The 24,838-nt window shown below is 41.9% G+C and overlaps 1 protein-coding gene across 1 annotated transcript in view; it reads right to left on the bottom strand.

Moving 5' to 3' along the window:
* LOC113837496 (beta-1-syntrophin) overlaps positions 1–24,838 on the bottom strand; it is a 242,190-nt gene that overhangs the window by 62,671 nt on the left and 154,681 nt on the right. The window contains exon 3 of the mRNA XM_027431687.2: positions 22,749–22,956. Coding sequence (XP_027287488.1) covers positions 22,749–22,956 — 208 coding nt within the window. The remainder of the gene's footprint in view (positions 1–22,748; positions 22,957–24,838) is intronic.

Raw genomic sequence — 24,838 nt, 5'->3', positions numbered from 1 at the left:
CCACTATTTGATTGGAGTTAAGGCCCACGCCATGAGTTGGCATCCATGTTGGACACAGTTTCAGTGGCCAAGAACTTGAGACTGGATAGGTTATAGACTTAGGGGGAAAGCCAAAAACAACTTACTGTTCTAAGTGAATATAGCAATGAAATGACTACTAACAACACTCTGTTGTAATCATAGATCAGTGTCTTAGAGAAGATTCTATCTGTGGTAGATGGGAACAAACATAGAGACCCACTCCTGCACAATGTTCAGAGAGAGAAAGAGACCTTGGAACATGTCCAGAATGGAATGTTTTCATGAAATCCACACGTCCCCCACGCCCACTAGGGCTCAGGGAAACCCTGAATTGGAGGAGGCTGAAAGTTCCTAAGAAGAGCCAGTGGAGATGGAAGACACCAAGGAAACAAGTTCTAGACAAAACAAGACTGATGCACACATGAGACTGTAGTAGCAGTCACAGGGCCTGCACAGGTCTAAGCCAGATGAAGCCCCAGGGCAGAGAGAGGAACAAGCCCCTGTCCCTAAACCAGAGGTTGTCTCCAACTGATAACTACCCAGAAAGTAATACTTTTGTTTTCTCCAATGGAGTCTCACTGGCTATACAAACCCCATGCCCAGCAGTAGATGACCAACACATAATGAACTCAATGGTATAATTTTTTTTGTCTCATAATGTTTTGTCTGTGCACTTTTTAAAAATCATGGTGTATTGTCCATACATTATGGTTTCTGATCTTGTATTTTTATTGGATTTCTGTGTGTTTCTGCATCTGTATGTGCTTTTTGTACTGTACATTTGCTTTGGCTCTTTTTGCTTGCTTGTTTGTTTCTTTTTGTTGTTGTTGTTCTATTTTGGTTTTGTTTTGATTTATTTTATTTTCAGATTCCTGTTGATTTTCTAATGAGAGAGAAAGAACAAACATGGATTTGGGTGGGCGGAAAAGTAGGGAGGATCTTGGAGGAGCAGGGGAAGGGAGATTGTAATTAATTCCATGTAATATATTGCATGGAAAAATTTATTTTCAGTAAAGCTTTTCAAGAAGAAAATTAAAGAAAATAACTGTACAGCTTTTCTTCCCCAAATCTCTCTCTGCCCAGGAGGAAGAACAAAAGGCCTCCCAATACTGTTGTACACTACATATTCTATAGTTATTATACATGTCTATTAACAGGGATGGCAGCACCTCCTTCACTATGGTGACTGATATTCCCTGAGCCATTCAGGAAGTAGTCAAACCTGAGACCCATGGCAGATCCCTGACTCTTCCTTCATAGGTAATGGTCACAACACTCATTTTTTTTTCCATCCAAATCTTTCTCTTCAGGATCCTCCATCAGGCTAGATTAAAGTTCATAGCTCCTCGATCTCCTGTTTCCCTAGTTAACCACACAAGGAGATACAGAGTGATTTAACCCACACTAGTATGCTTTGCCTTGCAGGTATGCTTTCTCCACTATGCCTGACTGAATTTTGAAATGTCTCAATTTGTTGTTTCCTCCATTAGTCAGTTTCTAAGTACTTGAGGACAGAGGCCAAATATTGCATTTGTGGTGTGCTCAAGGTTCTAAGAAGAGCTGATTCTACACCAGGCACTTAATTTAATCCTCCTGATTTTTTTTTTCATATGTAAACCACAGTGCGTAAGAAATTAGTTCAGGTTGTCATCAGTATTATCCATTGCTAAGCTTGGAACCACCCCCCTTGCAATTCAAACTTTACTTATGGCCACTTTTGGTTACCTGGTGACCTGTGATGCTTTTACCAAGCAGAAATGGAAGAAAATTTAGCAAAATAAAAGTGAGCAAATAGCACTTAAAAGCTGTAGGAGAAACATCAGTTATGGAAGAAACTGGAGGTACCATTTTAGATTCTTTAAAATATTTTTAGACTTTCTCCCCAATATTTCTAATCATAATTTGTAAAGAAAATTAAGTAGGACAAAGAATAATTATGTTTGAGAACTAAGGTGTTAGATAGGAAGGCAACACACACAAGTTACAAAGACAGATGACTTTTCTTTGGACCTCTTGAATGAACTCAAGGTTTTTTCATTTCCATGTACATTAGTGGGATTTGTTCTTACACAGACATACTCCAAGGCAGTCAATTATCATCCCTATAGAGATTTTTCAGAGAACCCCCCAAACAGAAGGAATGTCTGAGTTGCTCTGATTTTATCAATGTGTTCCCTGGCTTTGTTTAGCATAGTGATGTCTGAGTCCAACTCACCATGATAACTCTCCACAGAGTCCTTAATTAACTGGAAAATCTCCCTCCTGTCCGGACTGTGCATTGGAGGGAAACTGTCTTGAGTAACCAGTGTTCCCACTGCACATTGTCCCCACGCACAGTGACAGCGGCTCTACCCATGAGATCTTCTTTTCTCAGATGCATGAGTAAGTATGTTGCATGCACCACCTCATTCAGTCATCACAGTCTTCGAAGGAGCTCTCCTTCCCATCTCTCAGACAATAAATGAAGTTAACAAGTGTTAAAATAGCCTTTTTGGGACACGACACTAGTCCGTCACAAAACGGAGTAATTCTATTGTCTGGGCTTTTTATCACTGTAGTATACATCATTGTACATCTGACTCTCCTGGGAACAGATGCAAAATATAGATTTCCAGGCTCCAGCCACTGAGTTCTTCCATCTCAGCAGATTCCGGTTAAAGCCCAAAGTCCCTAATGTCCACCTTTCTGCCTCAGGTCATCACTGTCCAGGCAATGGTGTTGGAGTCCCATAGGACACTCTTGAGAAGCAATGTGTCTCACCACCTTACACCAACCATGTACTACAATAGTGGGGCGGAGTGGGTGCTCAGTCAGTGGCAAAGAATGAGTAAATACTCCACCTTAAGACATTTCTGCAAAATAACTACATGCCATTTCTCACTGATGTCTCCACGATGGTAAAGATGTGGAGTCACAATCGTGAGATCGACTCAGACATCACTATGCTAACCACAATGAAATGGGTTCTTTCTGTCAGGATGTCTTAAAGCCTTAATGTCTCCCAAACAGCAAAACGTAGCGTTATCGCCAAGCTTATTGATTCCCAACTCCAATCTTTCTCACATGTGGATCCCATTTTAAATTGAAGAAACAGTTGGGAAAGCAGTATCTTTGAAAATAAATGAATAACAATAGCTTATGTGGGGCTCTGAAGTACCACAGCGCTTTTGCGTGCATTATTATGGCCGTTTGTTTGTAAGAGCTCAGAGGAACTGCCAGGGATTTTTCTCCCCAAGAAACCAATGCTTGGAAGAAGAGAATGAGGTTGAGAATTAGGTCTTTTACTCATGATAGCACAACAGGTTTTCTTTTTATCTCATATAACAGGAGTGCACAAATACAACCTCGAAGCATCATTTCTCCTGGGCCCCGTTTTCTCTCATGAGGTGGTTGGAACACGTTTGTTCAAGTCAAACAGCCAACCTGTCTTCGTAGCATGACTGAGTTTAGTGTCCCCTTTCTACCCCTTTAATTTTTCCAGTCTCATCGCAGACCCTCTGTGTTGCCTAGGGTGATCTTCATGTATGCTAGGCAAGCACTTATTAACTGAGCTACTCCCATAACTCAACAATCACTTCGACCAATTTGCCTTGAATTAGGAGCCAGGAAGAGGAAGCTCTCTGGACACATCCACAGATTTGGATGCACTCTTTCTCAGGAATATTGTGTCTCCCAGAATACACTAGGAATATAATTTGCATACAGCTTCCCAGTGGGAAATTGCTGCAAGGGCCAGAGGAGCATGCCCTTCGGTGCCCTGGATCTGGCTGGCATGGTGCCTTGAAATGTCCCCAGTGAACTTGTGGTCAGTGCCACATGGCCATGTCTGGAGGTCTTAAATCTCCTTTGACTGAGCAGCAGGGTTAGATACCAGTTTACTTTTGGTAATAAAACTCGTTACCCGGTTCTTCAAACATTTCAACTCCTTTCCTTATTTCGAGGTTCATGAGGTAATCTCTGATGTGAAGGAAATAATTTTTAATTTAAGAGAAGATACGGGGCAGCATCCCCCCCCCAATCCCTTGATTGCTTCTTATTCCCCATAAGCCGTGGCATCTCCTCGGCAACACAGCTTTTCTCATTGCTCACGTCAACTATGATGCCTGTGCTCTTGTAGATGCTCCTCCCTGCCCCCATCTCACAGTGTACTGGGCATTAGCACTGGCTCAGTATGTACACTACGCAAGTCATTAGTCGCACACTAGTATCTGAGCCAAGAATCAACATGATGGATCCAACAATTTGTGTGCGCTCAGATCAGCATCTCAGCCGAGGGTTCACAAAATGCAAAGGTCAGCAGCTTGGCTTTGGCTCCTTGGTACACAGAGTACATCTTGTCCTAAGTAGCTACTGGAGAAGGTAGGTAATGTGGGGTCACCGAAAAATTCAGGGAGGACAAATTCCTTTGCAGGACCCCCACTCCAAGCTTCACGGTTATCAACTTGCCTTTCTGCTCACATGAAGAATTAATGGAGTGGATCATCAAAATAAGAGAAAAAGAGAAAGCTAGATATTCAGATGCCATTATCATATTTCCAGGAATGAAATATGACTCCACTGGCATCCAAGTGAACAACCACAAGGCCATGCTGAAAGGTTAAAGTGTCTGTAACTCCAAGTGTTATTTTTAGCATCCAAATAACATAAGCCAAATAACACTAAACCATCAATGCAGGTATGCATAATAATTGTGGCATGAGTTTCTTCTTTATTCATTCTCCCCTCTACTTTAACTTATTTTCTTTCTTTTCCTCACTAATGGGATGTAATAATAAAAAGTCCTTTAAAAATAGTTCCGTCTATCCTGGGTCTCAAATCACAACCACCCTTCTCTTCTCTTCTCTTCTCTTCTCTTCTCTTCTCTTCTCTTCTCTTCTCTTCTCTTCTCTTCTCTTCTCTTCTCTTCTCTTTTTTCTTTTCTATTTCTTTTCCTCCCTTTCTCCCTCCCTTCCTTTCTTTTTGGATAATAGACCCTAGCAGGAACAGAACCAGGGTAGAAACGTATTTACATTCTAGGTGAGTCATGATTCAAAGCTGGACACGTACTGATACACTTGGGTTAGGACTGTCAATTCCCTGTTGAGAGACACGATAAGTTGTATGCTTTCAGCAATTGGTGATTTTAGAGACAATGACTGACCTGAGCCAGCACTATATTTATAACAAGCTTTTCTTTCTTTTTTTTTTTTTTTTAAGCTCAGGTTAATTTCTCTTTAGAATCAGTTTGGGTTTGAATGAAAAAATGAACAAAGAAAACACCATGTATAAATTTCCAGGATCTGCTTTGGCTGTAGTTTTGTAAGATCACTTTGAAATAAAAGGTCCAGATAATCAAATTTCTGGTTGACACAATTCAAAGAGCAGACTTTGTTCCCAATGGTCACACACATAGTGGGCAGAATCTCAGTAAGCTCTTTGTACTGTGACAGCCAGGAGACACATCCGTGGGTGACAGAGCCTGTGCCTGTCCTGAAAGGGAGCAGGGCCCCTGCAGAGCTGGACAGTCAACCACTGTAACAGAGGTCTGTGCTCCCTCACTCAGTGAGCAGTGCTCTGAAGGGAAGTGATGAAGAGTCTTAGGCATTTAGAATAATTGGATAAAGACTAAGTCACCATATCAAACATCAAGAAAATGTTTGCTTGTGCTCTTAAACTTCTGTAAGCCTTAGGAACGACAACACTAAGAACCATTTTATGAGATGCAGGATTGGAATGTTGATGTCCAAATCTATTTTTAGCACCATTGATGAAGCCTCAGACTGTATTTCATAAAATGCAATTCAGTATGTCTCTCTTACGTCTTAAAGTAAAAATAACCTTGATCCTAACACTTTATACATGCTGGGAAATTTTCCAATTAATGTATACAGCTCATGAACACGTTGGCACTCCCAAGTAGTGCTGACATTATAGAATTCAGCTTTCTCACATGGTTTGAGTGACATAGCTTGTTGGTCATCCTTAGTTGATACAGTAATATGCCAGTCTTCGTTCCCTTTTTCACAACCGGACCTCCAGGTTCTTAGCTCTGGGAGTCTGAGTCTATAAACTAAAGAGGAACAGGCAGGTTGAAAGAGAAAGAAAATACACATTTGGACTAAAGGAGACACCATGTGACTCTAAAGTAGGTTTTCACACTCTGAGATACATTGTCTTTGAAGCTATCCAAGGAATTCTAATATTGCAGCATAGAAATGAAAGTAAAACTGTGTAAAGAGACTGATGACAAAAACAGCCTGAACACACACACATGCACACGAGTGTGTACACACACACACACACACACACACACACACACACACACACACACACACATCTTTTCCAGTGTTCAAGCCACACAAGATTAATGGTTATTCCCAAACGAGGCTGTACATTTCTGTGGCTCTAAGCTTCTGAGAATGCTAGACCTACCACCCTGAGTCTTTGTATCTGAACTTTAATATTCAACTTAACGAGCTGCCTTAACCTCCCAGGCCATGTAGCTGATTTCTTCCTTTAACTCCTTCTGCATACGGTCCACCTCCTATGCCACAGTGGAAGCTCCCGAGCAGCAAGTATCTTGTCTGTTCTAGTCATCATCATGGTCTGTGGTGATTTGAACGTAATTGGCCCCTGGAAGCTCCATAGGGAGTGGCACTATTTGGCAGTGTGGCCTTGTTGGAGGACGTGTTTCACTGTGGAAGCAGGCTTTGCGATCTCGTATATGCTCAAGCCGCACCCAATGAAACAGGTCACTTCCTGTCACCTTGGGTTCGAAGCGTGGCTTCTTCTCCACTCTCGGCATCTTCTCCAGCATCATGTCTGCCTGCATGTCGTCATGTCCCGCCATGATGATAATGGACTAAACCTCTGAAACTGTCATTGAGCCACCCTAATTAAATAGTCTCCTTTATAAGAGTTGCTGTGGTCATGGTGTCTCTTCACAGCAATAGAAATCCTAACTAAGACATGGTCCCAGTACTTATACTCATCTGGTATGGTGCACGTGTTCAATGCTTATCTAACTAATGAAGGAAGGAAAGAAGAAACAAAAGTTGTTTAGCACTGGATAAGTAAATTCCAACTGTACATTTTCATTTAAAAATGCTGGTATGGTTCCCAAGCAAAAGGATGTCAATCCCTTAAAAGATGATTAAAAAAAAAAAAAAAGGTTCTTATACTGGTTCCAGTTTGCTTTCATTTTACATAAAGGTCAGGTGGAGAAAACCTCTCTGGGTGACAGGAATAGCATGAAAATGACCTTTCAACTCAGTTATTAAACACTGTGCTTGTGACAGGTGAAAAACATCTCAATAAAGGATCAAAGGGTAAGAAACTTTATGCTCGGAGGAGCTGGTTTCTGCATTCCTGACCTCACGCTCTCTCAGACTCTGATGACCCCCTAAGGAAGGCCTCACCCTCCAGGGGGAGCAGGAAGGATATGTGATAGGTAGGGTTTTAGTTGGGAGAGAGTGGTAGGGGAAGAGGGGAGGGAGAGGGAACTGGGATTGTCATGTAAAACAATCTTGTTTCTAATTCAAATAAAAAAATCTTCAGAAAAAAAAAATAACAAGGCAGACACAAAGCTTCCAGAAAACTGTTTTAAAACATGGACACAAGGTCCCCAAAAGAAACTGCACCCTTTCACTGAGCCTTCTATAAGGTTGGTGAATGGATGAGAACTACAAAGAGAGGTTGGAGTGTCGAAGATCCATGCCTAATTATACTTTATCTTGGGCTATCTTTAGCTTCTTTATTATCCCTTTTCCATCTCTGGTCTCTGTGTCTGATCTCGTATCACTGTGACTATCAAGTGAAACCTGAAAATGTATTATTAACTCAGCAGACCACTAGCTTCCATCAACCAAAAGGCTGCCTAAGACCATGGTCAGATGGTCTTTGAGGTGGAGACAGAGGTCCCCCTTTGTGGTAACCCAACTCTGATGTTCCTCCAATATATCTGAAAAGAGCCTTGCTTTATGGCTTTCTTTATTCTGTTACTATAAAAAAAAGTCATGAAACTGCTTTCACATTGGAACGTGAAATCCAGGGTGACCTAAATATGTGTTCCTGGGCTATGGCCACTCATATTTGATTCTAGAATAAGCCCTTTGAGGTGAGAACTGAGTTTCTTGGTTAACATAAATGAAGCAAAGTAACTACTATTTTTAAGTTTCCCTTTTCTAACAAGAAAGGTTTAAAGAAAAGTGGCAACAATGGCCTAAATACAACAGAGAATAAACAGGAGGTGGGGATGTTTCTATAGAAATCATTAAAAAAAAAACCTCTAAACTCTCCAAGAACACTTGTTCCTTCAACTTCTGAATTCTCTATTGGGGGAAAAAAAAGCAGCAACTGTGAAGACATGTTTTATGCCTTTGCTAAAAATTATTTTTAGGCAAACATTTAGTTGGAGTTGCTTAACTTCATCAAGTTTATGGAAACACGAGAGGACCATGTGACATGAGTGCTAGGAGATCGCTAATGGGGCCTTGGTTATTGTTATATCTATGTATGCATGAATTTCATATTCTGTTTACAGGAACCTGGGATTTAGTTACTTACATAGCTTTGACCTTTGACCTCTTTTCAAGGCCTCCAGGGATGTCATTTATAGACATCTGGGAACGTAAGCTGTGAGCCACACAGAACCCACATAAAATTGTTCAAACTTTGCCACTCTTTGCAGACCACCTCAGGCTGCTTTTGCCCTTCCAGTTTTCTGTAAAAGCCACATTTCACAGGTTTTGTCCCTCATTTTGGCAGGTCTGTTGCTGGACATATGTTTGTTTCTTCTTAAAGGGACTGTGAATGCAGATGGCATGTAGGATTCTGCCAAATGCTGGTTCTGAAAGTTTGGGTTATGACTCCAGCTCTAGAGGAAGTCTTGCTGACCAACTTTAGTCCTCAACATGGCTGTTCAGTGTGATCTCTCTAGGAAGTTAATACAGGCACACACTCCACATGTGGACACCACCTGAGGACAGGAACTCTGTGAATGAGGGGCTCTGTGTAGACATTAGAACACCCAATTGGCAGCCTGTGGAATATTCCTTTATACTGTGTGAATATATGCTACTTCGATTGGTTTAATGAAGAAGATGATTGGCCAATAGCTAGACAGGTAGAGGTTGGTGAGACCTGCAGACAAAATGAGAGTGCAAAAGAGAAGAAGAGAGGAGTCTCAGAATCCAGAGGAGACGTGGAGAGAAGGAGACAAACTTGCCATACTGAACACAGGTACTGAGCCATGTGGCAGAACATAGATAGGAAATATGAGTTAATTTAACATGTAAGTGTTAGCTAGTAACAAGTCTGATCTATTGGCGCCACATTTATAATGAATAATAAGTCTCTATGTGATTATTTGGGAACTGGCTGGTGGGACAGAAAACTGCGTACAGCAGCCCTCGGAAGAAGGTCAGTGTTATAGAGACGGGCCCAGCAGCAGTCCTTTCCTTTGTACTTCCTGGAGGAAAGCATCTGCAGGTTGAGTAGCCTGTGCAAGCTCAGGGATTTCCAAGGGTCTCTGTACAAATTCCATTTCAAACATTTTGTTTATACGTGTGTTCGACTTTTCTATTAAGATGCACAGGCCTGGAGCTGATGGCCTCATCTACTGTATTAACTCCATTGCATGCTATGTGGAAGCCCTGTGCCAGACACTACATAAAGAGAATTTTAGTCAAGTACATAGCTTCTCTTTTTGAAGAAGGTGTCAATCAATCAATCAATCAATCAATCAATCAATCAATTAACCACTATCTCTTCTCTCTTTCACTTGATAATAGTATTATTTAATATATTGGTTAACATTTTAAAATGCAAAGTGTGTATCACACAGAAATAGGAAAGTGTACAACAAAAAGAAAGATGCACACAACAAAGAGAAGAGATAGATAAAGTTGTCAGTAAGATTAAAAGCAGAAACGAAAATTTCAAATCAGTTTTTTTCTCTGAGTTCAAATCTTGGTTCTAAGCAAATGCTTTGGGCTCCTGACTGGAGTGGAGAGCTTCCATTGACCAGACTGTGAGCCAGACACGTGCTGCAGTGGGAAGCGACAGAGCTGCCCTGATGATGCTGACCTACGTGCTTTCTATATTTGGTATTTTTCTTTCTATTTCTTGAAAAAATGCATTTTCAATAAAATAATTTATGTTATTTTAAAATTTTAAATATGTTTTCACTTTTCAATATTTAGTGGATTGAGTTTTATGTGTGCTCAGTATTTTTTTAGATTATAATATAATTATTTATTCATTCATTCTTTCTTCCCTCTAAACCTTCCATGTACCCCACTCCTCCCTGTCTCTTTCATATATATATATATAAAATATTAGATATATACCATATATAATATTATATATAATCATTGTTACACATGTGTGTGTATTTCTAAATATAAAAGTACAACTTGCTCAATCCCTAGAGATTGCAGAAGAGAATGTGCATGCTTTTAGGACTCACTATTTGATATTGAATTGGTGTGCTATTCCCTTGGGAAGACTATTTCCCCTACTCTCACCATTTCCTAGTTTTCTGTAATGTCTCTTTTTTTACAGATGCAGAAACTGCTCATTTAAGACTTGGAGAAATTTCCTTGAGGTCTCTCCAGCAGTAAGTAACAAAGGGGGTATTGAAGATCTAGGTAGGTCAGGATCCAGAGCCCATGCTCCTTTTGTAATGATGCACTGTAGTTCAACAACTTGTACCGCAATTCTCTACCCCTTCCGTGTTCATCCAGCAAGCTCTGATCATCCTTGTTTGGTTCTACCCTTGTTCCCAGGAATCTCAAATGCATCTCATCCAAAATGACGAGGCCATGAATTCAACAGTTAATACACAGCCAAGTCAACTGTGCAGCGGGCATACACACACACACACACCAGGAATATTTTTGTGTTCTGTGCCCAGATAGGTTTATCTTAGCGTTTTTTGGAAGATCTAAGCACACAAAAGTGCATGTTCACCTGAAGGTGCTGTGAAACACTGCAGGCATGCCTCCAAAACCTCTGTTCCTTGGTGGAGTTCTTCAACACATTCTCCATACATTGCTTCCGATGAACCCCCAGTTACGCTGAGTTTCCTTTCTTCATTTTCCACAGCTATTAATGTGGGGTGCTTGCCATCAATAAAGCAGCACTTCCAGTGACCAGCTAACTAGGGACAAGACTATGTAGCAGAGCCCAAGATGCCTGAACTTAAGAAAAATCAGATGACAGTCCATATAATAGTTGGTCTGTTTTCTGCAAAGCTGAGAAAATGAGAACTTGAAGTAGGAAATGGCAAAAGGGGCGTGGGCAGGTAGGGAGCCCAGAGAGTTAGAGGAACTGTACGTCTGTGCATTCTGTGAACCAATGTAGACAGTCAAATATGATAATGAAGGAATTCAATAATGAAGGAATTCGTAATTCTTTTGTTCCAGGGTTGCTACTTGAGAGACCACTGAGGACTGGGATGAAGTGTCAATGAGACTTAGGGCTTGATGGTCCTTGGCCAATGGACGTTTTAACTACACTTTCATCCTCCCCCCGGTGCTGCTTAAGGTGTTATTCCATCTTCTTTCACCCATCATTTTCCAAGGAAACTTTTTGACTATTCCCTTCTGGGTGTTAGGGATCCTAATCTTTGCTTACTTGTGTTCTCACTAAAGTTTTGGGTAGTCCCTTTGATTTCCCTTACAGTTCCCAGAAGCAGAAGAGCAAGGACAAGATCATGTGTCATTTGTATCATTCTGAACAGACACGATGGTGCTTTGCGTGCATGGTGAGATGCAAACCAGGTAGCCAATAACGCCTGGTAAGAAAGAAAGTCAGAGAGAGTGAGTTGTGGGCTCGCGATTATTGCAAACTAGTTTCAGGACTGTGATGAGGGTCCTTAAATTGTCTGTTCATATCTTGTTATTTTTTTCTTGTCTGTTATATTTTTCTTCTAACTCCAGAGTTCTATGAGGATTCATGGTTCTAGAGAACATAGAATAAACAAGACTTGCACTTGAGTGGTACTTTCTGGGATAAAGCAAAGGGCAAGCAGAGTCTCATGTCCCAACTCCCAGTCTAAAGCTTTTCTAGTAGAATAGAATAGAAGATCAGCCATTCAAAGACCAGCACACCTACATGTCATTCAAAATCGAGAATCCTGACATTTCAAGTAAGGCAATCCTGAAGTGACAAAGTTCAGAAGCTGGGCACTTCTCCATGAAAGGGAGATTGCCTTGGACACAGAAATGGGGGCTAGAGGCAGAGGCATAGTTTGCAAAGTGCTTGCCTAGTGTACAGGGTACAGCCCCTAGAACCACACAAACTAGGCATGGTCGTGCCTGCCTATAAACCCAGCACTAGGCTGGCAGAATCCAGAGGACCAGAAGTTCAAAGGTCAAGGTTTCCCTGTGCTATGTACCAAACTGGAGGTCAGTCTGAGCTATATAGGAGCCTATGAATAAAAAAGAAAATAGAACTCTAACTCCAGCCCCCAAATTTTTGAAGGCCACTTTGAAGACAGAATATAAATGATATTTTATTTCAGAGAAAATACACTGTAACACCTTATACCACCATATTTTGACAAACTCAGGTTAACTGCCCCCTCCCCCAACCCCAGACACTGCCTTGGTGCTGGAGCCACCGCCTATTGTCTTTGCAAGATTACAGTCTGTGGGGCAGCTAGCTAGTGCCTCTCCGTGAATTGTGATGCTAGTGACATGAGTTGAGGTACTTTGACAGAGTGGCTGTACCAAAGTCCCTCCCTTGCATCTTGATTTGGGATTGATTTTAAAACTCTAGCTGCACTTGCATTTTTATTCCTAATTCTAAATAAAAAGTCAGTATAGAGAATGTCAAGTTTGCTTACCTGATAACCCGGGAGACTGGATCAGACCACAGAGCCTGAAAAGAGCAACTTGAGGGAGTTTCCAAATGGAATTGGGGGAGGAGTAGAAGGGCTGGTGAGTTGTTAAGATTTGAAGACATTTGGAAGCAGAGCTAAGCTTCTAAGATGGCGGCTATAAGCTTCCGAGTGTCGCAGAGTTGTCCAATGTCTTCATCTGTCCCTCATCTAAAGACGTCAAGCACAACTGACAGATTGCCTTCCTTGTGGAAGTATTTGTTGTTGTTCTCTCTCTGTAGCACCCACCTTGACGCTAAGTCCTCATTTCACCTGAGGTGTCATAGTCAGTGCCTGGCTCATGGCAGGGGAAGCATCACTTGACTTAAGTTTGGAGAACTCTGAATGTAGAATTGGTACTCTGAGCTGGGACCCTTAGCTTGGTTGAATTTTAGCTGTTACCATGGCCTTGAGCTTCCTCCCTTCTGTTTGGCTCACTTCACGTTTTACATGTAAGTTCCCCCTCCCTCAGCAAATTCCTCCCTGAGATGCACCAGTTAAGACTCTGTCATGAAAGAATCTAAGCAACCAGTGACTCCAGGGCCCCATGACTACTGTAAGACAAAATGTCATCTGGAGCCTTGACATTCTCTATGATCCCTGGTGCACAGAGATGAGTTCTGCTCTCCTTTGATGTGACCTTCACCCAGTGGGAAAAGTTTACCATCCCATTCTTCTCAGCTTACCTGGAACAAGTAGAGTGTTGCTGGAGCTTTCTGCCCTGGCTGGTCCCGAGGCCCTTTAGCCCCAAATAAACACACAGATGCTATATTAATTATGCAACTGTTGGCCAATGACTAAGGTTTCTTATTGGCTAGCTCTGTCTTAATTATTAACCCATTTCTATTAATCTAAGTATTTCCATGTGGTCTTATCTTACTGGAGAAGGGTCTGGACCTATTACTCCTTTGGTGGCCGACATGGCTACTCTTCTGGCAGGCCCTCTCTGCCTACCTTTCCCAGAATTCTCCTCGTCCTAGTTCCACTTATCTTCCTCTCTGGAGTAATTGGTGTTGTTGGGAACAGTTGAGGACTTCTGCTGGATGCTTGGAAGGATTTTAGCTGCATGACGTCTGGGTCACATCTTCCTATAGAATCATAGGGCACGATCCCTCTTGCTCCTTCTAAGCCAACTTTACACAGCCTCTGTCAATGAACTCAGTTCCCTCATGCATCAGACATGTGGCCCTGCATTCCATGTAGTGTCCCTCACATCCAGGCCATGAGGATATGTAGCTAACAACTGCTCGTCTGTTCAGGGAGAGATATTGCCTCCATTTCACCCTGCTCAGGGCCTGGAATCCCTCCCTCCCTAGGATGGGATAGGGAGAAAGAAAGTGCTCAGAAAAATGAAACAGTGAAAAAAACTTTCAGAAAATCATCTTTTCCTTACTCAAGCCAGACTTTTCTGGACAATATCAATCTCATTAATGATGGACACTCTATAATGTCTAATAGCATACAGCCAAAGTTAGCAAAGTGTAAGAGTTATCCATCAGGACCAGAGAGTCTTCTGTCTTGAGTTCTAGCATGTTCTCCAAAGAGATTTAGGCAGGCGCACAGGAAGATTTATGAGTCATCCCCACAAGGGGTGAAATGCCCACAATCCCGCCACCCTCACATAGACATCTGGGATGTCTCCACCTTGATGACAGAGAATGACTCATGATTCTAAACTGTGCCCTGTGATGTCATGAGGAAAAGTAGCATATGTTCATGAGTTCATGCTGGCTGCCTCTGGCACTCAGCCGTCCATCCCCATTTGAAACGTCCGATGTTTTATGTGAGAGAATGCAAGTGCAGGCTTGTGTGTGTGTGTGTTTGTGTGTGTGTGTGTGTGTGTGTGTGTGTGTGTGTGTGTGTGTGACTTAAATATGTACTGGCTCATTCAGCTAACTCCTAAGATGGAAGATGCCCAAGCTGTTGTCAAGCTTTCCTTGGTCTTGCTCCATCTCACACATGACTCATTCAGGAACTTGAAGACTGCTTTTTAAAGCAACACAACAGGCCTATTAGTATGTAATTGCATTAATGTCTGGCTCCCAGCGTAACCAGGCTTCTTGATTCACGGATGATGCAAAGCAGCGGTAGCCTGCCCAGAGCTTCTATTTCCATCGCTTATCCGATGGGAGTTCCCTCAGGTCAGAAACTATTTTCTCCCTGTAAGAGTGGTGGGAGATTCTGACTCAGGTGATTTTTTAGGCAGATGGTAAGCTGATTTATTTAGAGACTCCAGAAATATCGCTCCATTAATTACACGGTTGAGAACTTGATGACCAGGAGCTTGTTTGATGCCTGTCAGAGCTGTTTCACATTTACACTTGAGATCCTTTCAATCTCTCTGGGCAAGGCAGCTAGAAAATGTGAGGGTGGAATGGTTGGTTGGAGCTATCTGGTAGCGATACTTCAGATAAATCACTAGTGGTTGAACTGAAAACTAATAAGGATACAAATTACATGAGACAATAGAACAGAGACCAACATACAAATACCCAGAAGGACATATATATATATATATATATATATATATATATATATATATATAGAGAGAGAGAGAGAGAGAGAGAGAGAGAGAGAGAGATAGAGAGAGAGAGAGAGAGACAGACAGACAGACAGACAGACAGACAGACAGAGAAAGAGACAGGGAGAGAGGGGGATAGTGAGACAGGGTGATGATGGGGATAGTGAGGTTGAGGTGTAGGAAGGTGGTTCTACCTTTAACAGGAATGCTGGGGAGTAAAACTGACTATGAAAATTGAAAAATTGAAATTACACCGTATGTTGTAACGGTTAGCTTGGAAACAAGAATGATTCCATGACCCTCAGCATTTGTTATCAATATCTTATAAATTACCTTTTTCATATTTAGACATCCATGGGGAAGTATGACTGTTTGCTTCACTGGCATTCATTTAACAATTTGTCATTTAAGCATTAGAAAGGTTGGGGGATAGAATGCACCATTGCTTTGTACACAGAACTCCTTATCTGCAGCCCTTCAAAGAGGGCTCTGGCCTTCTTTGTCTCATGTCATTTCTGGGACAGAAAAGCCTGTTTACTGCTGTCTAGTAGAACTGCCTCACCCATTCTAAGTTTGCATCAGCTGACAATATCATATCCTTTGCATTCTCTTTTAAAAATTTATTTAATATAATACATAAAATTCTTTTGAACTGGCATCGCACTGTGTTGGCCAGTCTGGCCACACACCTCCTGCTTGTCTTTGAGTGTTAGACTTACAGCTGTACAGAACAGCACCCATCCTTTACACTTAAATTATGTGAAATGGGTCTACATGTTCCTCCCATGTGAACCTTTCTCTGTCCTTACTTCCTCTGACCAGAGCTACTGTCTTATCTGTGGCTCTAAGTTTATCTTAACCATTTTCTGGTTGCCCACTGGCAAGGCCTTGAATGACATCAATGTAACATGCCCAGAGGCAACTGTTTCTTTTATAATTCTATCAATACTTGGTTTAAATTTCATTTTCGCAGTTATCACTGCTCTAGTCTTTTGCATTATCACTTTTCATTATTTTACCACATAGTCAGTCCATCTTTGCTGGGGAGCTACCTTTTATTATCCATTGTTATGAAATGTCACATAGATTTAATACTTGTAGACAAAGAGGAAAATCACCTATCCACTTTACTGTATGTGTGTGTGTAGAGGTTTCTGTCCCACCTGGTCTCACAGCCATTTAGTTCCAAATACACACAGGCTTATACGAATTATAAACTATTTGGACGATAGCTCAGGTTTCTTACCGGCTAGCTCTGTTTTAACTATTAACCCATTTGTATTAATCTATGTATTGCCATGAGGCTGTGGCTTACCCATAATGCTCTGACATGTCACTCCTTTGGCGGCTACATGGTGTCTCCCTGGAGACTCTCAGCGTTTCTCCTCCCAGCATTCTCCTAGTCTGGCAACTCTGCCTATACCTCTATATCCTGCCTGCCCAGTTACCTAAGCACCTTTATTCAGCAACCAATAAGAGAAACACATATTCACAGCATACAGAAGGACGTCCCCCATCAGTGACGATCGACTAAAATCTGTTGACACATCACACACAGACCTTGGATAGAGGGATGTGATGAGTCACTACTCAGGAGAGACGTCTGCCATCTACATAATGACCTGTTGACTGAGGAGCCTTCCTCCATGGTACTTCACGAAGCTCTTCCTACCTAAGGTACCATGGCAACTCTAACTCCCTAGTCATTCCAATATTCAAACTGTGTGTCTAGAAACATTGTCTTCTTTCAGCATGTCCCTTCAAAGATGATTTCAGCCTCTCTAGGACTGTTCTTTACAGGTCAGTAGCATGAAATTAGGAAAGAAGAAGAATTATTGTTTGGGAAATCAAAGGAAAGGCTTACACAGAGTAGTCTAATTAGCTGACATTGTCGAGGGGTGCATTGAGAGAAGAATCTCTCTTTGATTTTCTTCTCTTAGAATGAGACCAAGATGGTAATGGATGGAGGAGGAAGGGGATAGATGGTTTTCTGACCCTGTTCTTCTCTTGGCTTCACAATTGGAAAGGATCTGAATTGCTATTCTATGTCCCTTAGTTTTGAAACTGTTCTCTTGGTTGGTGATACTGCTCTGAGAGTGGGTTCAGGGAAGTCTTACTCACAAGAACAGGCGTTTCCTGGGGCCATTTCTAGCTCAGTCTAATGGAAAGTGCTAAAGAGTGAAGCTTAGATTTTTCAGAGGGATCTCAGAAAGCTTCCACAGATTTTCCAGGCTTACCTGACGGGATGGAAGTTATTAAAACACATTGCCTGAAACAGAGCAGTCACCTGGTATGGACAACCAATGTCCAATGCCAGGAACACCATGGGGAGGAACAGACACAAGGAGGTTGCATTGGAAAGAATCTGAAAGGAGAATAAGGAAAGCTGAGAAGCTACTTGCATCTTGGGATCAAAAAACGGGTGTTTTGTTTTGTTATGTTTTGGTTTTTCATTTTTTTAAAAATCTAACATGGAATCACATGCAAATAAGATTCCAAGGCAATTAAAATGCCTGATGCAAAGGGCACACAATAGACTCCAAAGGTCCCAATTAAGTCCATTTATTATTGTTTTTCTATACATCCAGAGAATGAGAACATAGCTTATCTTTCTAATGTGATAACTGAAAGGACTTCAATGTACAAACAATTGAATATAACATTTTGAAAGATGTAAAACAAATTAAGGGTGGAACGCACATTATAATTTAAGGGTATTTATTGGCCTTGCACACACACACACACACACACACACACACACACACACACACACACACACACGTTCCATTATGTAAGTGCTATCTATTTATAGAACAGCCTCCGTCCTATACTCTGCCCTCCCCACAAGCTGAACTACTGTGTGCCCCACAATTTCCTTCTTGCCCTCTCTGGCAGTCATGGAGATCTCATAGTTTCTCAAGAGCCATCCTTCAACTTGCTCGACTGTCTCAAGAAGAGACTAGTGTTCGTATTCAGTTTTCTTCCCGTGGAGAGCCAAGGAGGTTTTAGGATTTCCACTGAACGGGATTTTAAGGAAATCAATGCTGCTTCACATTATGTTAGTTCATATAAACCTCACTTGTAAAACCTTGAAATTAAATATGATTTGTATAACCTTGTCATGGAGCTACTATTATTCATCCCCAAACCAAAGCTTAACGGCACAGAGAAAGACAAAGGACACCAATTTAAGGTAAATTGCAGCTGGATATATATAGGATCACATTTTATATCTTTACAAATACCAAGCAAATTCTCTGATATTTGTGATAAGATAGGCACAGTATTAAGGATTTGCCATTCATTGTATTTGGCTAAAAGCCATACATATGAATCTATGCTAGAATTTGGTATTAAACATCTATTCAAAAAAAAAGAGCCTTGTTTGGATTTGTTCCCCTGGACTTGATATATGGTTTTTTTTTTTGAGAAATTTGGAGTTAAAAGTAATAAAGGATATTCTTGCTTATAATAATTGTCCATGATAAGTCATTATTGCTCTTATAAATACAGTGACGCACACACTCAAGGAGACATCTGCAATGATTATTTGAAATTATATTGTAAGAATAATGGCAGTCCCAAAACAGAAAGAGCTTTTTATATGCTCTTATTACTGCTCCATGGGAACACCTAATAATGGCCTACTAATGATTTGGGATAAGCCAAAGGCATAACTCAGCTTTTAAGTGGAAACAGTGGAACCTCTGGAAACATAACCAGTACCACTTAGACTGATACAATGGCACTTTTTGACTAACTAAGCAGTAATGATTTTAAATACAGATGGGGCTGAAGAGAGTCTCATCTCAGTACTTGGAGGGTGTGTGTGCCCCCCATACATGCCAGATCCAGTTTGTCTCTTCACAGCCTTCTCTGAGTCCCGGGTTGCCCACTCACATCAACAGACTCTGCCAGTGGTCATCCCTTGCCTCTTGCTTCCAGTCAGCCTCATCCAGTCATCAGTAGCCAAGAGTTGGCAGGAACTGGCTTTCTTTACTGAACACTATGGTTGGGAGTAGCCAGCCTTTTTCTACAGCTATGATGGCTTAATAGTTTCAGTTCCTATTCCTGTCTATGCCCCTTCAGGTCAAAGGACCGCATAGCACCTCATTGTCCATTCTGGGGTGCTTCTTGATGTGAGCTCACATTTTGGCTACACTGCATCAACTGCCCCTGCTTTAAATCCATTCAGTCATTATTTGAATTCCTACTCCTCCCTTCTAGGAAACTGATGCTGTGTTCCATTTCCTCTCCTAGGCCAGCTTCAGGACCATAACCAAATGAAGACATGCTCCATTCCAATAGGCTCCTTCTCTTGTCTTTCTACAATGGGTGTCTGTTGCTTCCATCACTTCTGTATCTACAAACACTTTATTGTTGCATTTTTTTCATTAAGAATAAATGCCCCTTTGGGGGTTAGAGCTTCATGGGTACAGTGCTTGCCTATCACACACAAAGCCCTGGATTTGATACCCAGCTCCACATACAGCAAGCATGATGACACATACCTGCAATCCCCGAGGATCAGAAGTTTGGGTGATCCTTGGCTATCACACGATGAATTCAACATGAGACTGGTCTATATGAGACATGGCCTCAAAAAATGGAACAATCACGATGCCACTCTACTCAAAGAAAACTCTGTACCCTTCAGGTCTGACACACCTGTCACATCCAGCACTTGGGAGACTGAGACGTGATGGTCTCAAGTTCTCCACCGGCGTGGCCTATCTGGAAAGACTAAAAAAGACCTTCCCACCCCCAAATAAAAAAAATCCTCCTTGTTTCTCAATGGACATGACTAGGTTCATCCTGAGCTCAGCATAACTGGTGCTAAAATATGATTGAAGATAATCCAACTAGATTCAATATTGGGACTTCTGTTGGAAGGAATGGAACAGAGAGATGATGAGGGATGACCTTCTGTATATATGTTTCTCTTACTGGTTGATGAATAAAACACTGTTTTGTCAATAAAGGCAGGAAGATAGGCAGGACTAAGAGATGAGAATTCTGGGAAATGTAGGCAGAGGGAGACTTCGACGAGACACCACCGAGGGACCAGGAGGATAGGATGTGCCAGATGTTCTCCGGTAAGATAAGGCCATGTAGAAATACATAGATTAGTAGTTATTGGTTAATTAAGACAGAGCTAGCCAGTAAGAAGCCATAACCATCTGCTAACAGTTAAATAATTAATATAAGTCTTCTTGTGTTTATTTGGGGCTGAGAAAGGCACCAGGACCTGATGGGACAAGAACCTCCAGCAACAGAGAGGCTTCAACTTAGAGACAGCCAAGAGTAAGAAAACGAATCTGGAATTTTCAGGTCAAGGTGCACTGGGTCCTTTGACAATGAATCATCAAATTAGATAGAAAAACAGAGGTGGAAAGGTATGACGGATATCATTATGTGAACTGTGGCCACACTTGAAGCTTCTCCTGGGACACAGGCTGTACAAGGCCCTCTGTATTCAAGCAGAGTCGAGCTTCTGTCACTTGAAACTGCAGGATTCTTGCCTAACAGGTCTCCACTCCAAGAGAAACACACCTGAGAAAGTAAATGATGGCTGGTGCTAGCAACCGTGACTTTACAAATGCCAACTGTCCAGATTTCTTGCACTGTTTTCATGAACAACACTGGCTCGAAACACATATGTTTTTACCACAGAAATCTGTATGCAGAAATATTCCATCACCATAGATTTCCCCTCTGAGTACCCTGTCACAGTCACACAGCTGCCCCCACTTCTGGTCACCTTCTGAGCCAGCAAGCTTGTGAAAGGCTTCCCAAGGGTTGCAGTTCTCATGATGTTGATACTCTTAACACCCACACCGACCTCTAGTTCTCTGCCATCCACCAGAGATGGGAAAACACCAAAGCAAACAACGCCTTGGGCATTGAACTCTGTGGCAGGTGCGCACAAAGAACAATGGTGGAAAACAGCCGAAGGCTCTGTTCAGGTGTTATTTCCAGGTGCCTGGGCCTTTCAAGATGCCAGGATTCATTGGCAGAAATGCTGTCATTACAACATCACCGGGAGGTCAAGGTGTCACAAAGCACAGAAGCACTAGCAGTGCCACAGGTTCAAGGGACAGCAAGCAGATGTAATAACAATGGCCAAGGCTCAACCCTTCAAGAATTCCCAACATACCATATACTTTGGGAAAGGAAATCCTAGTGACAGTGTTAGCATTATATATAGAACATTTTCCATGGCAGCTGCCCTCCATGGTACGTGGCCATGACATTATTATTATTATAATTATTATTATTATATGCAAAAGGACTATTTTCTAAATCCATCATTTATATAAAGACCAAACAGTGACACAGTCCACATTAGCCCATTCCTGCTTCAGAGTTCTTTCTCATTACATTATCTAATTGCCTGATTTGTTAAAATGTCTAAGCTATGACTTTATGAAATCTCTTTACAGCATAAACTAAAGCTTCTGCAACCCTCTGTTAGATTTCCATCTTGTTGCAATTGTCAAACACACGTATGGATTCTTACACACACACACACACACACACACACACACACACACACACACACACAGGTAAAAGCAGGGATGGGGACTATGTAGAAGTGCAATAAGACTTCTGGAAGAGGGAAAGAATCAAGGCGTGCAAGTATAATATATAAATTTGTATTTACGTCATTATGGAACCCATGATTTTGCAGTGAAATCTATTCTAATAATTAATGTTTGAACTGCTTACTCCTTCAATATTGCCATGCATTCATTTTAAATATAAAGTTTGCCATTCCTGCCTAGACCTGCATCCCATACAAAGTAGGTGCTCATTAAGAATGACATTTAAATCCTGCTTGTTTGAAAGTACAAGCAAAAGATAAGGTGGAAATGGATCCAGCACATAGTAGTTGCTTAATAAACCCTCATTATTAATATCATTGCTGTCATTTGTACACATATGATTCTGGGAGGATCTGTTTAATTAATGAGCAGGTTCATTAAAATCCACACAAACCCCCTCTGAGCAATCATTTCTGCTCCCTTCCTCATAGATGCTTTATTATGAGACTGAATTGCTTTCCTTGAATATCACAGGGATACCCCAGAAATCAAACTATTCATTAACTTGCTCATTGGCTCATTGCACAGTTAGGGGCCACATGCAATTTGCCACACATTTGAAAGTCTGCTAGAGAATGAATGTTGATTAAGACAAATTCTCCACATACTGCAATATTATGAGGTCTTCTGGGATGGACAACCAAGTCAATTCACAGTTAACGAGAGAACCAGCCTATAGAACGAGCTCATTTCAGTGGCAGAACCTAGGGACAATCGACAGAGGAGACGGTCCCCTCACCTTTTCTGCCAGCCAGCCAAGATGCCTGATCTCACGGCTGCCAGCAATGCCCGTCTTCCCCAGCTGCTCTCTGGCATCAGCAATCACTCGGGCCAGCAAGTCACTGACGTTGGAATGGATGGCACTGAACCAGGCCTGGGCGGTGGCGGAGTCCTTACTTCTCAGGACCACTGTGTGCTTAGCATCTGGAGAGTGGATTTCAAGCTGCCTGGGGAAGGAAGCAAAAGGGGGAGTTAGATGGTAACCCCGGAGCTCCTGCTTCATCAAAACCTGCCATTCTAAGATGAACACAATATTTATTCTGGTCATTTACCTTCATCATCATTCCTTCACACGTGCATTCATTTGTTCAAGTAGTCTCAGATGCTCAGGCACTGCTCTGTGCCTTTGGAATATGGTAACAGCATGATTGCAAACACTGAATCCCCCAAGTTAAGGCTATTTCAGTTTCCTATGATGCAACTGGTTCTCAGATTCTATTCATTCAATTAACCATAGGATTTTAGTGTTGCCCCTACACTGTTGCTGCTGTGGGAGCATGCAGACTGCAGTGACTAGCCATGTTCTTAACCCCATTGCCAAGTGCTAGCCAATTAAGATACTTTAAAAATGACCAAACTCTGTACTCTTTGCTTTCTTTTTGAGACAGTGTCTCATATGGCTCAAATTGATCCCCAGATTTCCAAGTAACTGAAGATGGTCTTGAACTGTTAATTCTCCTGACTCTTGAACTGTTAATAATCCTTTCAAGTGTTAGGATTGTAAGTATGTACCACTACTCACCAGCTGTCAAACCTTGTATTCTTTCTTTTTTTTGAAACCACTAAGTGATTCCCTATCCCATCACTGCAACTTTTTAAAAGTAGATTATTATTATTATTATTAATTTATTTTTTAAATTCCCATACACTTCCTCCTCCTCCTATCTGCTCCACAGAGAGGGTAAGGCCTCTCCTAGGAAGTCTGCTAAGTCTGTTCCATCATCTAGTTGAGGCAGGACCAAGGTACCTCTCTACCTCCACACCCCTCTGTCTAGGCTGGGAAAGGTATCTCTCCATATAGAATGGGCTCCACTAAGTCAGTTTGTGAACACTAATGCACAAACTTTGTATTATTTAGGAACCTTGCTTGTGGTACACTAAGTATGGCTGCATCACTGGGTTTCTTCAGTGAAGGAGAGAGTAGTCTTAAAGAGGAGCAATGGTGTGAAAGTGATGCCCTGAACTTCACACATCTTGTTAGACCCCTGGAAAACTCAGGTATCCGGAGTCCCAGGCCACGACCGCAGTCACCCCAATCACCAGGCAGATTTGAGAGCTTGTTGCAAACTGCATGAGGCTTTATTGTAATTTAACGAGCTAACCCCATGTTAGCTTGGGTCTTTTGTCCACCCACCATGGTGGTTGGCTACAAAAGACAGCTCCTAGGGGCTCCCGAGAGATCTTGTAGGGCAGCGTAAGGGGAGTGTTTAGGGGTATGCACAGGCTCAGGATTGGTGTGCCCTCCAGGCTTGCCCTGTGTTGATCAGTCAACTGGTTGTTATGGCCCATAGGCCCTCCCAGGGTGGTTGCTATGCTCTGTGTGTCATTGCTGTGCACTTGTCCATAAAGCACACCCAGGGTCGTAAAGCATAGCGCCACCAACTAACTTCTGATTGGTTCCTTGTCACGAGGCAGGCACCTAACCTCTAGTGACTAAGACAAGGTCATAGCGAGCACGTGTTACTATCAAGGCTACCAAAATGGGGGGCTGGTCCCTTCAATCTCATAGTCAAAATTGAATACCAAAGCCTATGGCAGAGTTTCAACTGCACCACCAGAGTTTAGAGTAAGTGTGATAAAAGTGGGGTATTTCAGATAGATTCTGTGGTGGTTTGAATAAGAATGGCCCTCATAGGCTCATATATTTGAACGCTTGGTCACCAGGGAGTGGAGCTCTTTGGTAGGATTAGAAGGATGAGGAGGCATGGCCCTGTTGGAGGAAGTGTGTTTCTCAGGGGCAAGGGTGCAAGTGAAGACATAGAGTGTGGTGTTGCTCTCAGGCCTGACCTAGCTGCTTATTGGCAGAATGTGGGCTTTGGGACTTCAGGT

The sequence above is a fragment of the Cricetulus griseus genome, chromosome 10 (genome assembly GCF_003668045.3).
Source record: "Cricetulus griseus strain 17A/GY chromosome 10, alternate assembly CriGri-PICRH-1.0, whole genome shotgun sequence".
In the NCBI taxonomy this organism is placed as follows: Eukaryota; Metazoa; Chordata; class Mammalia; order Rodentia; family Cricetidae; genus Cricetulus; species Cricetulus griseus.
The sequence above is the reverse complement of the archived record's forward strand: the minus strand, read 5'-3'. Positions and strand labels throughout refer to the sequence as shown.